Below are 15324 nucleotides of genomic sequence, written 5' to 3' on the forward strand. Positions count from 1 at the left end.
AGAGACAGAGACATAAGCAGAGGAGAAGCAGGGTCCCTATAGGGAGCCTGATGCGGGACTCAATCCCTGGATCACACCCTGAGCCAAAGGCAGACGCCCAACCCCTGCGCCACCCAGGGGTCCCAAAATACATGCTCTTAATAAGTTTTCTCTAAAGCTTAATTCAGATTGTTTTGGTTGTTTAAATGTGTATTTTTTTTAAATATTGTATCTTAAAATTAAAAGTTACACCTTGGTTATATTTAAAAGTGAAAATTGCACTTCTGGGTGGAGCATCTCTGATGATCTTAAAAACAGGAGAATAAAAACCAGTCAGAGCAGCCAAGGTGATTTGTCAGCACTGACATGTGGGAAGTTCCCTGATGTGGAGGATGGAGAGGCTCTCATTCTTTATCCCTAGAATTTACATTTGTGATAGGGTTTTCCCTTTATCTTCCTCTTCCTTTTGGTTCAAGAAAGCTTTTTTTGAGCACCTGCTATTATGCCAAGTACTGCATTAACTGCTGGCAATACAAAGATGAATTTAACTTGGTTTTGTTCTTTTAAAAAAGACCTTTATGGGGGCATAATATATGTGCACTGAATTTCACCCTTTTAAAGTATATATGATGAATCTTGACAAATGCACACATTTGTGTAATCACCTCCATAGGTAATATACCTTTCAGCCCTTCCTGTGGTTCTCAGAACATCCCCATATGTCTCCTGCAGCCTGTCCTCTTATTCACCCTTGGCCCCAGCAAAAGTAGAGCTACTATTAATTTTTTGTTTATTGGAGTTCTGCGTGTTTTCCCTTATCTTTTTTTCCCCCTTTCTTCCCTCCCGCTCTCTCACCAAACCTTCCTTCCTAGATTAGCACATAGGTGATTGTAATGAATATTAAAGTAGGTGGAATCTTGAACTTCCTCTAGAGCTATCCCAGATTATATGCACTAAATTTATTCCCTAATAATTTATCATCTCTTTTCCATGTGATAAAAGTTCTAGATAGCACGTTAGTGTATAGTGAGGACTCTTTGATCTTGCTGTTTAGTATTAGTTGAGAGCAAAGCAAGTTAAAATTTAACTGCCTTTGTGGAAGTTAACTAATTCCACAATGTAGATGCAGAACTGAAAAGTTGGTAAAAAATGGATTTCTATTAGATGAATCATGTTTTCTAATTTGGAAATGCATTTGGTGGGGACAGGTTTTAGCTGAGAATCTCCATTACAGCACTTCGTATACAGCCAGTCTGTTACAGATCCTGCTTAGGAAGGTGAGAGGCAATCTTCTGATAGAACTTTAGTAGTCACATAAAATACACAAAACTAGACAGCACACCGCACTGTTCTGATGGTTGAATTGTAAGAAGAGGGTTATGCCTTTGGGAGTGGCTTTGTAACACAGTTTGTCCATTCTGTCCCCTTCTCAGGACCTCTCTGCCCCAAGAAAGTAAAACAGAGTTCTGCTCCAACCCAGTCCATTGAGGAGCAGGCCTTCCTCTGCCTCCGTCTTTGCTTTGCCCTTTGTAAAACTCACTGCAGCTTGCACTCCACTCATGCTGTGACAAAACTGTAAATGTGGTGTCCTGAACCCAGTGTCTGTTTTATTTAGTTTATTCTTATAATCTAGCACAGCTCAGTGTGGATAGTTGGTGCTCAGTACATATGGTTAAATCAATGCAGTTCCTGCTGTGCATCAACTGCCTGTACAGTGTTATCGCCACATGTCCCCAAACCACCTACAGCACTTTGTAGAGTTGAAAGTGTGCTGTGAACTTTCAGTAGATGTCACTTAGTATTCATCAAGTAGCAGGCATGATCAATAAAGTTTAGTAAAGGGGTGCCTGGGTGGCTCAGTCGGTTAAGCATCTGCCTTCAATTCAGGTCATGATCCCCACGTCCTGGGATTGAGCCTCCTGTCAGGCTCCCTGCTCAGTGGGGAGTCTTTTTGCTCTGCTCCTTGCCCCACCCATTTTTTCTCTCTCTCTCTCAAAAAATCTTAAGAAAAAAGTATAGTGAAGAAATTAGACTTCTTATGCAAGCACTTTTCTTCTTTTACTTTGTTGAGATAAAATTTACATATTTAGAATTCACCTATTTGATAAGAGTACATTTCATTGATTTTTAGTGTGGTCACAGAGTTATACAACCATCACCAAGTCAATTTTAGAACATTTCGTCACTCTAAAAAGAACCCCTAGGTCCAATAGCTGTGATTTCCCATTTCCCCTTTCCCTGAACCCCTAACAACTACAATCTACTTTACACCTCTAGAGATTTGCCTCTTCCAGATATTTCACATGAATGGATGCTACAACTTGTGGCCCTTCGTTCTTTTACTCAGCATGATGTTTTCAGGCTTCATCCATGTGTAGCATGGATTTACCTGAGGATGTTTCCAGACCCTTGTTTTTTTTGTCCTTATTAGATCCAGGATCTACTTTTGGAGCCAGGGAGAGCTCTGGGGGTTTCTAGTTCAGCACACCCTCATGTTAAAGATAAACTTAAGGCTCACTTCACCGTCGGAACAGTTTGTTAGTCTTTCCTGTTTCATCATCTCTCCCAAATTCATCTTTCTTGGGTTGGGAAATGAGGGAGGAGGAGGCTTTGCGCCTCTTAGCCTCTTGTTTGCGGTGCCTGCTTCTGTCCCTGCGAGGCTCAGCTGGTGCCTGGGCGCAGGAGATGCTTCTGGGAGCTGGGCTCCAGTTGCCAGCCTCATCGCCGGCCTCAGGAGACTGAGGGGGTCCGTGGGTGTGCAGCCACACGTTCACTGCACTGCCTTTATCTGAAATTTTTCCTCTGAGGCCGATCTCCTATTTCCATGAGTCCCTTTGAAGGCAGAGAATATGCTTCGGTGGCACCCTACATACGTCTTTGTGCTTTTAGAGATGAGGTTTTGAAAGTTGGACTGGAGGCATGACATGCTGTGTTCCCGCGCCCCCTAGTGCTGCACTGGAGTGCTGGTGCCCTGTTTCTCCTGGCTGCCGCTTCTGGAGATCTGTACACAGCCAGCTGTAGGTGGGGCGGCGGTGGGGCCTTCCTTGCCCTGACATTGCACCTTTGCTTTTCCTGTAGCGTGAACATGGTGTTTCCAGGTTTGCCCAACCCTTTCCCCAGGGTTTACGGAGCAAGACCCTCTAAGGGCCATGGCTTTGGGTCTCCAAACGATGAGACCCAGAGTAGCCACATCCTGGTGCTGCACTTCAGTGAGGTGTCTTGTGTTCATCCTGTGTTGTGGGCTTGCCCCCTTTTCTTGCAGCACTTCTATTTTTGTCATATCGTCTCTGAAAGGATAAAAAAATAATCAGACATGTGAACACTAGGAGTTCTGAAAGCCTGAGCTGGGGTTAGTTGGAAATAAGGGGAAGTCAGCTGTGTCCCTGGTAGTGGGCAAGAGTCTCTACACCTCACAGGCTTGTCTCTGTAAGACGGGAATGGAGAGGCTAAACGCCCTTGGGGCGTGCCCTCTGACCACATGCCTTTCCTCTGGGCATGATGGCAGCTGGGAAGGGAGCATCCCATTTTGCTTTCTTGTTCCTTATGACTCCATTATTCATCCAACTCTGGTGGGGTTTGCTTAAAACCTAGAGGGAGGGATCCCTGGGTGGCGCAGCGGTTTAGCGCCTGCCTTTGGCCCAGGGCGTGATCCTGGAGACCCGGGATCGAATCCCACATCGGGCTCCCGGTGCATGGAGCCTGCTTCTCCCTCTGCCTATGTCTCTGCCTCTCTCTCTGTGTGATTATCATAAATAAATAAAAAAGAAAAAAAAAAAAGAAAAAAAAAAAACCTAGAGGGAGTTTCCAGTTTTGCCTTATAGTATTTGTGATAGCTATTAGAAGAGTGAAATTCTAAATGACAATATAAATGTTTTTGTAAAAAAAATAAAAAAAATAAAAAAAAATAAATGTTTTTGTAATGCATTTGGGCCGAAAGAGGGCCTTCAGGCATCTTCTTATGTTTTATCCTCACCAAACCTGTGAATTGAGCATCTATGCTGGGCCCTGCACTGGGCTTTGGAAATGCAAGAAATAATGCACTTGTTCCTACTGTTTCTTCTCCCACGCAGACTCAGTTGCCCTGTTTTATCTTTTTTTTTTTTTTTGCTCTAATAGGACAAAACTAATTCATGCAGTCTGTGACATTTTCTTCCCCACTAAATTATAAATAATGTGAAATCAGGCAGAATCATTTTTATCTTTTTTAACCCAGGCTCCTATAATATTTTTTCCCTAAAAAAGACTTTACATTTTTTAAAAACAATTTATTTATTCATGAGAGACACAGAGAGACAGAGACACAGGCCGAGGGAGAAGCAGGCTCCATGCAGAGAGCCTGATGTGGGACTCGATCCTGGGATCCTGGGATCACGCCCTGAGCCGAAGGCAGATGCTCAACCAATGAGCCACCCAGGCATCCCAAGCCACTCAGGCATTCCCCTCTGGAGGATTATTAATACATGTAAAGTCTTGGGATGCCTGGGTGGCTCAGTGGTTGAGTGCCTGTCTGCCTTCGGCTCAGGTCGTGATCCTGGGATCCTAGGATCGAGTCCCGCATCAGGCTCCTCACAGGGAGCCTTGCTTCTCCCTCTGCCTGTGTCTCTCCCTCTCTCATGAATAAATAAATAAACAATTAAAAAAAAAAAAACCTCCAGAGGAAGGAGAATGTCTTATACTCGGAAATAGTTTCAGATTTACAGAAGTTGCAAAACTAAAAGTAGTATGAAGAACCCCCCTCATTTACTCCTTTACCCAGATTGACCAGTTAAGATTTAACGCCCTTTGCTCCATCGTTGGCATGTGCTTGAGTTCTCTCTTCACATACACACATACTCCCAAACTCATGCACACATGCAGACACACACTTTTCCCTCTACCCTCAGATTTGAGAGATTATGCACCATGATCTTTTACCCCCATATGCTTGAATGTGTTTCCTAAGAATAGGAATATTCTCTTACATAACCAGTAAGATAGTTTACTGCTTTCATAAGTCTACACTGGTGCAATACTTTTTATAACCTGTCCATATTCTAATTTTGTCAGTTGACCTAATAATCTTTATAGCATTTCCCTCCAGGATGGGATCCAGTCTGGGGTCAGGCACTGCATTTACTTGTCATGTCTCTTTAGCTTCTGTCATTCAGGACTTTTCCACAACCTTTCACAACACTGATTTTTTTTGAAGAAAACAATCCTGCCCTTCTCTGACCACATTCTTCATTTTGCCAAACACGTAGAATAATTTGTGATTGAAAATTAGGAAGGCCTTTGGAGAAGATACAGAACCTGAACACGTTAGTGGCATTTGGCCATTGTGAATTTCTGTGACAGACTCTTCAGCATCACAACGCTGTGTGGCTTCGACCTTTCGTCAAGCATATTAAGTTAAATACTTGTCAATAAAATGCAGGACAGTGTTCTCTGTCCATGCACTGGGATTGCTCTCAAATAAATATTTGACCTTTGTTTTTGTCGATTTTAACAGGACATTTAAAAATTACCTTTCTTCCTCCCAATGATTTATGTAAGGTTTTTTTTTTTTTTTTTTTTTAAAGATTTACTTATTTATTCATGATAGAGAGAGAGGCAGAGGCACAGGCAGAGGGAGAAGCAGGCTCCATGCCAGAACCCGACGTGGGATTCGATCCCGGGACTCCAGGATCACGCCCTGGGCCAAAGGCAGGCGCCAAACCGCTGAGCCACCCAGGGATCCCCATAAGCTAACTTTTATAAGCAACTCTCCTATTTGCCTTTCTGGAACAGTGTGAATAATAAATACTTATTCTTGGTAATGGTTCTTGTGGTAAGTTTTTAATGATGCAGGTGATTTTGTTAAACTCTGAAATGATGTCATAGCCTCAGAGTTTTTATGGGATATTTTGTTATATCGTTCCAAGTGAACATTTGAATGGTTACCAAAGAGGTATTTGTTACTGTACCTAGAAAGAAAGATTTGTCCTTTTTGTTGCATGCATTGTGAAGGGTGGGAATTCTCTTTTGGGAAACTTTCCCTTGCCTGAGACCCCAGTGGCTTGAACTCTGCTGATCTGAGAATGAACTCCCTCCTCTACTGCAGTCCTTCGTTACATTTGCATTTCTGGTTAAGCATAAGCAGTATGTGTACAGGCACAGAGGAAAAAGATCTGTGTCGTTTATGTGCTGTGGGCATATGGGGAATACTCACTCTGGAGGAAACGAATCCTAACCAGACTCCTTGGGGAGGTGAGCACTGTGCACAAGCGCTGCCATTTTTGGCACCAGCTTCCTAGCAGTCCCCTCTGTCATCTCAGTCACAGAACTGAAACGACCATTCTTTATATTGTGGAGGTGTAACTGCTCACTTTCAGACTGGTGCATTTGAAGGATTGAAAATTGGTCTGATTGTGTGACAGGAGGATGTGATTCACGGGTACTTTGATGGCGTTGTTTGTTGCCGCATGTGAGCCTGCGTTCAGGAAATCACAGTGGAGTAACACAGCTCCAGCTAGCCATTTGTTGAGTGCTAAGTGATATTTTAGTGTTGCATAGTTGATAGTTAGCAGTTGCTTATGACGGCTTTTTTGGATTAAATGTTCTCATCAAGTTCTAATCTGTTGTCAGTAAAATCTTGAACACAAGCGCAAATTTAGGTGCAAACTTGTAATTTCTTTGCAAAATGAGTGTATCTTTAATTGTATGGTGATTTCTGAATTGTTCATATTGACTTTTTGCAAGTAATTTTTTGAATAAAGAATTCAGAACTAAGAATTCTGACACAAGACACATTAGGAATCTGGTGCGGCTGCACTGCTTGCACGTGGCTTTCCCTCGGCTCCAGCTTTCCTTCCCTTTTGTTCCCAGAGTGTTCTCTTCCTTTAACAGTATCTTGGAGATTTTCTCCCCACCTGTACAGCAAGCTCTTCCTCATTTCTCCCCATTTAGATTTGTGACCAGGTTGAAGGTATGATCTGGTAGAGAAATTAGTAGCATGAAGTTGTAATAAAAATGCATTTAGGGGCATCTGGGTAGCTCTTTTGGTTTTGGCTGGTAGCATCTGGCTCTTGGTTTTGGCTTAGGTCATGATCTCAGGGTCCCAGGATTGAGCCTCTCTGACAGGCTCCTCACAGTGGGGAGTCCGCTTGAGGATTCTCTCTGCCCTCCCCCTGCGCTCTTTCTAAAATAAATAAATCTTAAGAAAAAAAAGTTTAAAAATCTATAAGAAAGTTTTTCAAATAATTATTATTATTTTAAGATTTTATGTATTTACTTGAGAGAAAGAGAGAGTGTGTGGGCACGCGCAAGAGGGAGCGCAGGGGGAGAGGGAGAAGCCGAGTCCTCGCTGAGCTGGGAGCCCAAAACTGAGGCTCTGTCCTAGGACCCTTGAGATCATGACCTCAGCTGAAAGCAGATGCTTAAACATCTGAGCCACCCAGCTGCTCCTCAAATAATACTTTAAAAATAAAGAAATTAGGGGTACGTGGGTGGCTCAGTCCGTTGAGTGTCTGACTTGATTTTGGCTCAGGTCAGATCGAGCCCTGCATTAATTGGGCTTTGTGCTGGGCATGGAGCCTGCTTGGGATTCTCTCTCCCTCTTGTAAAATAAATCAGCAAAAATGGTTAAATTGAAAGAAACAGAAGAGAAACTTTTTCCTTGGAACCTTTCTAAGCACTGCCATGGCTGGCAATGAGGCTGCTCCCAGCCGCCTGACATAGGAACATGGCACTTGCTGGTCACTCCCTCTCCCTCTTTACTGACATGGCATTAATAAATTGTCCGGAATTTTAGCTCTTTTATTGCACTACCCATATCTTTTTAAGACTTTAGATTGTATGTAAACCAAAATAAAAATGCCTGCTTAGAAATGTGATTCCTGATGCAGACCAAGGAAGAAAATCTGACTCAAGAAAATAACCTAACAATCCTGTCAAGCCTTCCAGTTCTCATCTTTATATGTCCTCTCCACATTCTGAAATAAAATAGGAGTCCTTCTTTCTTTCTTGTAAGAGAAGATAGAATGGATGTTTTTGCTATTTATATTAAATTAAGCACCAGGAATACGGTTTCTGCATCAGACTTCACAGCTGCTGTATCAGCAGTTTCTTGGGTCTTGCTTCTTTGTTTACAACTCTTGTATCTCTTGAATTCATTTTTTGGAATTCTTAAACACCCCTTCCTCAACAGAGGGGTGTGTGGATGTAAGATAATTTTTTTCTTTTTTGCATTTGAGGAGTAATCTTAAAATGTAGAATAGAATTCTATGAAAACAAAATGCCTTGGAATTCTAGAGACATAATACCTTTTTCTTGGAAATTTAAAACCATTACTTCATTGCTTTATAGTCTTATTGATGATTCTGCTATTACGACCTTCTGCTGAGTTTTTAAATTTAGTAATTTAAGTTTAATAACTTTCTGATGTGCATGAACAAGACATTGTTCTCTGATGGCACACCCCTCTCCCCTTTTTAATTAAGTAGGCTCTGTGCCCAACACAGGCTCATGACCTGAACTCACAACCCTGAGGTCAAGGTAGCATGCTCTTCTGACTGAGGCAGCCAGGTGCCTCTACTTGCTCCTTTGTGATGACTATCTGGATTTCTTTCATCTGTCAGAATCTCTGTAAGGATACAGATTAGAATTTCTTTGCTTTCTCTTCATTTTTGTCCTCACATGTCCTGTGATTCTTTGTTGTCCACTTCTGTTTGGAGACTGAAATCATTAATGTTTTAGTGGATTGTGTGTTTCCTTGGCAATTAGGATGGTTACTGCTTTTCCAACAGGCTCTCCTGTGAAAATTTCCTTACCCCCAAAAGTTCCTGTGTGCCTCTTTGTAATCAGCCCTTTACAGCCACTGATCTGTTTTCTGGCCTTATAGTTTTGCCTTAGAATGTTACATAAATGTAATCATATCACATGTAGCTTTTTAAGTTGGACTTCTTTCCCTTAGCATGATGCTTTTGAGAGCTGTTGAATAGCTTTTCATTTTATAGATGTACCACGTTCACCTTTTGATGGACATTTGGTTATTTTTAGTGATGATGAATAGAGCTGCTGGAAACATCAGCATACTTTTTTATTTATTTTTTTCTTTTTTGGTGGACAGAGGTCTTCATTTCCCTGGGATAAGTGAGTAGGTGTGGGATAACTTGGTAAGAAACTTCCAAACTTTTTTCCAGAGCGGCCGTATCATTCTGAGTCTGTGTAAGCCATGTAGAAAGTTCCAGTCATTCCTTATCCTCATCAGCATTTGGTATTTTGGGGACTATCTTTTCCCAGTTTATGGCTTGCCTTTTCATTTCCTGCTGAGTAAATTTTGAGGTTTTATATCTAGACTTAAAAGATCTCTATCCGGAGTGGGCCTGTAAAGGGATGCCAGTCAGCAGTGTCATTTCTTCACCTCCACCCTTTCTGCCACTTCCTTTTCTCTTGGAAGATACCTTTCCCTTCCATTGCTTGTTTTACACCTGGCTGCAATTAATACACGCTTTTTTCCCCTGGTGTTTGAGATGATAAGGGGGTCTGAGTTCACAGTGAAAGTATTGCAGATGATGATTTCTAAATTGTTTTGGGACTCTGCTTATTTTTACCATAACTATTAATGCACAATTTTTTTGTGGATCTTTTTTGAGTATGTGTGAATATTATGTGATGATGTTCTTGTTTTTAATACGTATTTATGGTTTTGGTAGCTATTGCCAAAGAGCCCTCCAGGAGTATTCTCTCGAGAAATATCGGTACACTTGGGCGCCTGGGCAGCTGTGTCAGTTGAGGGTCTGACTCTTGGCTTTGGCTCATGACCTGAGGGTTGTGAGATAGAGCCCCAGTCAGGCTCTACGCCCATCAACTCTGCGCTCACTGGGGAGTTGGCTTGAGATTCTTTCCTTCCCCTCTCTGCTCCTCCCCCCAGCTGACACACAGTCTTTCTAAAATAAATTTTAAAAATCTTAAATATCAGAGCATTCTTTTTTTTAAAAAAATATTTATTTGAGAGAAAGAGAGCATGTGTGCATGCGTGTGCAGAGGAGCAGGAGGTGCAGAGGGAGAGGGAGAATCCCAAGCTGACTTCCCTCTGAACTTGGAGCTCTGTATGGGGCTGGATCTTAGGACCCTGAGATCATGACCTGAGCTGAAATCAGGAGCTGGCCACTTAACTGACTATACCACCCAGGTGCACCTTGGTGCAATCTTATTAACAGGCAATGAGAGTTGTCATTTACTTACATTTATGATAATAATGGGCATTATCCATTTACATAATATGTAGTTATTAGTTATTTTTGAATCACATGCTTGGAAATTTCCCTGCAGGTTACTCAGCTCCATTAGAGCAGAGGAACCACAATTCTGCTTACCATTTTATCCCCAATACTGATTATCATGCATGGCGTTAGTAGGCTCTAAATAATCATTGATTAGATGAATGATTTAGTGAGTGATTGGTTCTTTGTTGTAGAAAATCAAGTCATTCTGATTCTTGTCAGTGACTTAGTTTTAAAGCTCCAGGGAGAATATGAACTGCTAGGCACTTACCAAACTTGCTTCCATTCATTTGAACCAGTTGTTTTTCCAGAAAGTTACACTCAGAATTCTGTGAAGTGAGGGTTCACAACTAGACTTGCATCTGTTCAGTAATTTATTCATCATGTTAAAATGAAATTTCAGGATGAAGAGGTACATATATATATCTTAAAGATCATTCATCAGGATCATTACCATTTTCCTTTTTTTTTGATTTCCTTACCTTCCTCTGAGAACCAAGTTTTCTATTCTCCATTAGCTCATAGCCCAGAACACTGACGTGGAGGTAGTGAAATGAGTCAGCAGAAAGGTGAAGGGGATATACCTGGAAGTGTCTGTGAGCCAGAAAGTTCTCCTTCAGGCAGGACTCTGCTTCCACGTTTGGTGTACACAGTTGGCCTCTTTCTAAATAAGCTTTATCGATTTCAGAGTGTTCTTTGACAATTTATGGAAAAGGCTAAATATTTTCTTGTTAATTGGAAATCTCTGCTTTGCAGGCCCTTGATTTGCAGAGCTCAAGAAAGGATCTTGGGGCTCCTGGACTATGATTATACAATCTTAGATTGTATAATATGTAGCGTTTTTTCTGAAAGTGTATAAGTTGTATATTTTATGTGATCAGGGCCTGTTTTCTCTTTTCCAGTATATTTTTGGAGATTTTAGCCCTGATGAATTCAATCAGTTCTTTGTGACTCCTCGCTCTTCAGTTGAGGTAAGACCAAACATTTTCTTGACTATATAAGTATAATTAATGGTTATGTTTTAGTTTTGATTTTTAAATTTATGCTCTTTTGATAAATCCAATGTACAGAAAAGGACAGAGACTAGTAGGAGAAATGCCCAAACCCACCAGCCAGATTTTACTGATATTAATAACATTTTGCTATACTTACATATAGCAAAACACAGATACAGTTGAAGCCTCCCTGTACCCCCTCCCCTCTGCCAGAAGTAACAGCTCTGCTGAATTGGTATTGTTTACTCTGATTTTCAGCTTTTACTACATACGTGGGTATCAACAGATAGTAATATCTTATTGTTTTATGTGATTTAAATGGTAAGTGGTGTCATACTACAGTTGACTCTTGAACAACACAGGGGTTAGGAGCACCAGCCCTAGTTGATTTGAAAATCTGTGTATACCTTGTGATTCCCCCAAAACTTAACTACTCATAGCCTACTGATGAACAGAAACCTTCGTGCTAACATTAACAATGAACACATTTTGTGTTATAAGTATTACGTATTTATTCTTAGAATAAAATAAGCTAGAGAAAAGAAAATGTTAGGAAAATAATAAGGAAAATACATTTATAGTACTGTACGGTATTTGTAGAAAATAATCTGCCTGTAAAGTGGACCTGCACAGTTCAAACCCATGTTGTACAAGGGTCAACTGTATATTCATCATTTTGAGGTTTATTTTAGACTAACATATTCTTTATATTTATATCTGCTGATTTTTTGTTCTTTTTTTTTTTAATTTTAATTGCTCATTACCATAGATTCAACAGCTCTCACAGCTCACTAACCTTTTTCCTTTTGAGGACCATTTAGGTCTTCTGTTCTTACATTGTTACAGAAATGTTGCAGTAAACATATTTTACATGTCCCCTCATGCTTCTTGGTGGGGTTTCTCCAGGATACAGGTCCTAGGAATGGAATAGGTCAGTCTGCAATGAGTAATTGGCTGTACTGGAGACTGCTGATCTGCTTTCGAAGTAGTTTAGCAGTCTGGATGGATCCCCATCAGCAGTGCATGAGCATTCTTACCATCTCATTTAAAGAAAAAATTCTTGCTTATTCTCAGTATAGGCATACTTAAAATTTTTGTTAATCTGATGGGTATGAATGGATTCTCATTGTTTTAATTTATAATTCCCGGATGACAGTCAAAAACTGCTGCATCATTTTCATGTGCCTATTGACAACACAGATTTCCACTTCTGTGACTTAACCCTATCTCCCTTGTCCACGTTTTTTGTTAAGTGGCTTGTATTTTTCTTATTGCTTATAGGATTAAGAATCCCTGGCTTTGCATGTTACAGGTACCTTTTCTAGCATGAGGGCTTTTTTTTTAATTTTTTAATTTTTTTTAATTTTTTAATTTTTAATTTAATTTAATTTAATGTGCCTATTGACAACACAGATTTCCACTTCTGTGACTTAACCCTATCTCCCTTGTCCACGTTTTTTGTTAAGTGGCTTGTATTTTTCTTATTGCTTATAGGATTAAGAATCCCTGGCTTTGCATGTTACAGGTACCTTTTCTAGCATGAGGGCTTTTAAACTTCATATATGATGCGCTTTTTTTTTGTTGTTGTTGTTATGCAAGGGAAGTAGGTTTTTAACTCCAATGTCAAATGTATTGGGTTTTTTCCTCATGGTTTGTAAGTGTCTTTAAGAAATACTTCCAGGGGCAGCCCCGGTGTCGCAGCAGTTTAGCGCCACCTGCAGCCTGGGGTGTGATCCTGGAGACCTGGGATCCAGTCCCACGTCAGGCTTCCTGTATGGAGCCTGCTTCTCCCTCTGCCTGTGTCTCTGCCTCTCTCTCTGTGTCTCTATGAATAAAATCTTTAAAAAAACAAAAAAACAAAAAATACTTCCCTTCCCTGAGGTAATAAAGATACTGGTTTTCTTCTAAAAGTTTTAAGGTTTTGTTTTCACTGTAGTGTATACTACAGTTGAAATGGACTTTGATGTGCATGTGAAGTGGGACTGTAATTCGTCTTCTCCCATGGCAGTAGTGAGTTGTCCCAATGTCATTCACTGAGCACTAGGTCATTAGTTGTAGTGCCCTTTGGCTGAGGCCCTCCTTTTATCTCTGTATTATTACCATTCGTTTTAATTGCTGCGACTGTATAATCCATATTCTGGGAGGGTACACACCCTCTTATATTTATTTAGAAGTATTTGATACTCCTTCATCCTTACTCTTCCTTAGGAATTTATGAGCAGCATGTCAAGCTCCATAAAAAAATCCTATTGAAATTTCTGTTGGAATTGTGTTAAAATTGTGGGTTAACTTATATAAGAATTAACATCTTTATGATAGTTTTCCTAAACACATTTTTGGTGTATTTCTCCATTCAGGTCGTCTTTTATGTCCATTCTTAATGTGAGTAATGGTGTCTGTTTTAGTTTAATAAAAGCTTACTGGGAACATTTGTTCATATTCATATTGTAAATATAAAAACTGTTGAAATTCCATTGAAGAGGAGAAAGGGTGGTGGGGGGGGGTGGGGAGTAGGTAGGAGTCAAGTAGAACTACTTAACTTTAATAAGACCTAGCCAGCCACTTCGATTCCTTAATAAACATCCATGGTAGGTTTGCACACATGTGAAGTGTTTTTGCATGGAGTTCTTTTATTTGGCAAAGTGGAGCAGGGGAGGCTGACTCCTTAGAATTGGAGCCACAGGCCAGTGTTGCTTGTGGCCTTGGCTGGTCCTTCCCGCTTCTTCACCTTGGCTTCTGGAACTCTAAGCTCTTTCTGGAGCTATAGAGGAAGGATTAAATGACAGCATGTTGAAAGTGTTATTTCAGCTGCACAGATGAGAGAAAGATTTATTGGTTTATCCTCTTTCATTTTAGGAAAAGGGAAGAAATCAAAGAAGACAGCGCTTATATCAGGTTTTATTTTAGAACATGAATAAATCCAATTCCCTGCCATCTCTCTCTGCTTTGTGTTCATTGATGGTAATAGGATTTTAAGGAACATAAGGATACAATTTAGTGAAACTAAGTTGTATTTCCTAAGTCAGTAAAATGTATCTGTGCATTTTAGATTCTGTAGAATAAGACTTTAAGTTTAGTGTTTCCTGACAAAAAAGATAATAATTAGGCAAAACATAACCAGATCCCATATTTCCCAAACATTAGTATTAACTGAGGTTCTACTCTATATACTTTGTTAATGGTTTGAATTTTAAATCATTTTCTGTCTTTGAATCATGGTAAGATTTGGGGCACCTGCCAGGAATAGGACTGTGCTCTTTGCAGTTACGGTTTTAAAAAACAATAAAGCCTAACATGTGTTTTACAAAAGCTTTTCTCAAGTGTGTGCATTTATGTGGGTTTGTGAGGGCTTGTTTGCAAGTAAGGGTCAGAATAAAAACTTGGGTTTTCATGTGATGTGAAAGTGGAAACTGTACCATATTTCAGGGCTGAAGAAGCTGGGCTCCACCCTCCCTTTGCTATGTAAGCAGGCTGGCCAGTCTTGGACAGTTTCTTCCATATCATTGTGCTTTCTTAAGTGGGAAAATGGAGAATGTCTACTTACCTCATAAAAATATTGGGAAATCGTTAGTATGTGGTGAAATACCTAGTGGGTAACAAATGTTAGCAGATAAGGATGTTGGTGGTAAAATTATGTCAAACTTCTAATTGCAGAAATAATGGCTCTGTCTTATCAGAATGAATTATAACCAGAAATCTTAGTAAGTCTGGCTTATTTGGGGATCTTCTGTGTTTCTGCTTTTGAGTATGCATTAACAGATGTTGTCTGTCAAAATCACATATAGTCAATCCAGTAACCGGCAAAAGGGAAATGCAGGCTAATTAACGTGACTGGGCCAAGCTATCTTTCTCACTATTTTAATTATAATTCAGGAGTCTGGAGTATACTAATAATATAATCACATGGGGGACAGACTGTTTCATGGGGTGATGTGTGGCTGGATTAGTGGGTGCGGGAGTGATGTTCTCTTCCTGGCACTGCGATATTGCTGGCTGGGCCTTTTATCTTGTGCTGAGAACCACTGCAGCCCCTATCAGCACTGCTCCTGCGCTGTGCCTTTGGAGGGAACTAAAACCCCGCCCTGGTTTTCATATACTTCTTTGGCTGT

General features: G+C 40.5%; 1 protein-coding gene across 2 annotated transcripts in view; it reads left to right on the plus strand.

Annotated features, from left to right (window-relative positions):
- Positions 1 to 15324, plus strand: part of USP10 (ubiquitin specific peptidase 10) — a 73037-nt gene that overhangs the window by 23191 nt on the left and 34522 nt on the right. The window contains exon 2 of one of the 2 annotated variants that reach the window (XM_072819485.1): positions 11123 to 11191. The exons of the other annotated variant lie outside the window; for it this stretch is intronic. Coding sequence (XP_072675586.1) covers positions 11123 to 11191 — 69 coding nt within the window. The remainder of the gene's footprint in view (positions 1 to 11122; positions 11192 to 15324) is intronic. 2 annotated transcript variants of the gene reach the window in all.

The sequence above is a fragment of the Canis lupus genome, chromosome 3 (assembly GCF_048164855.1).
Source record: "Canis lupus baileyi chromosome 3, mCanLup2.hap1, whole genome shotgun sequence".
Lineage (NCBI taxonomy): Eukaryota > Metazoa > Chordata > Mammalia > Carnivora > Canidae > Canis > Canis lupus.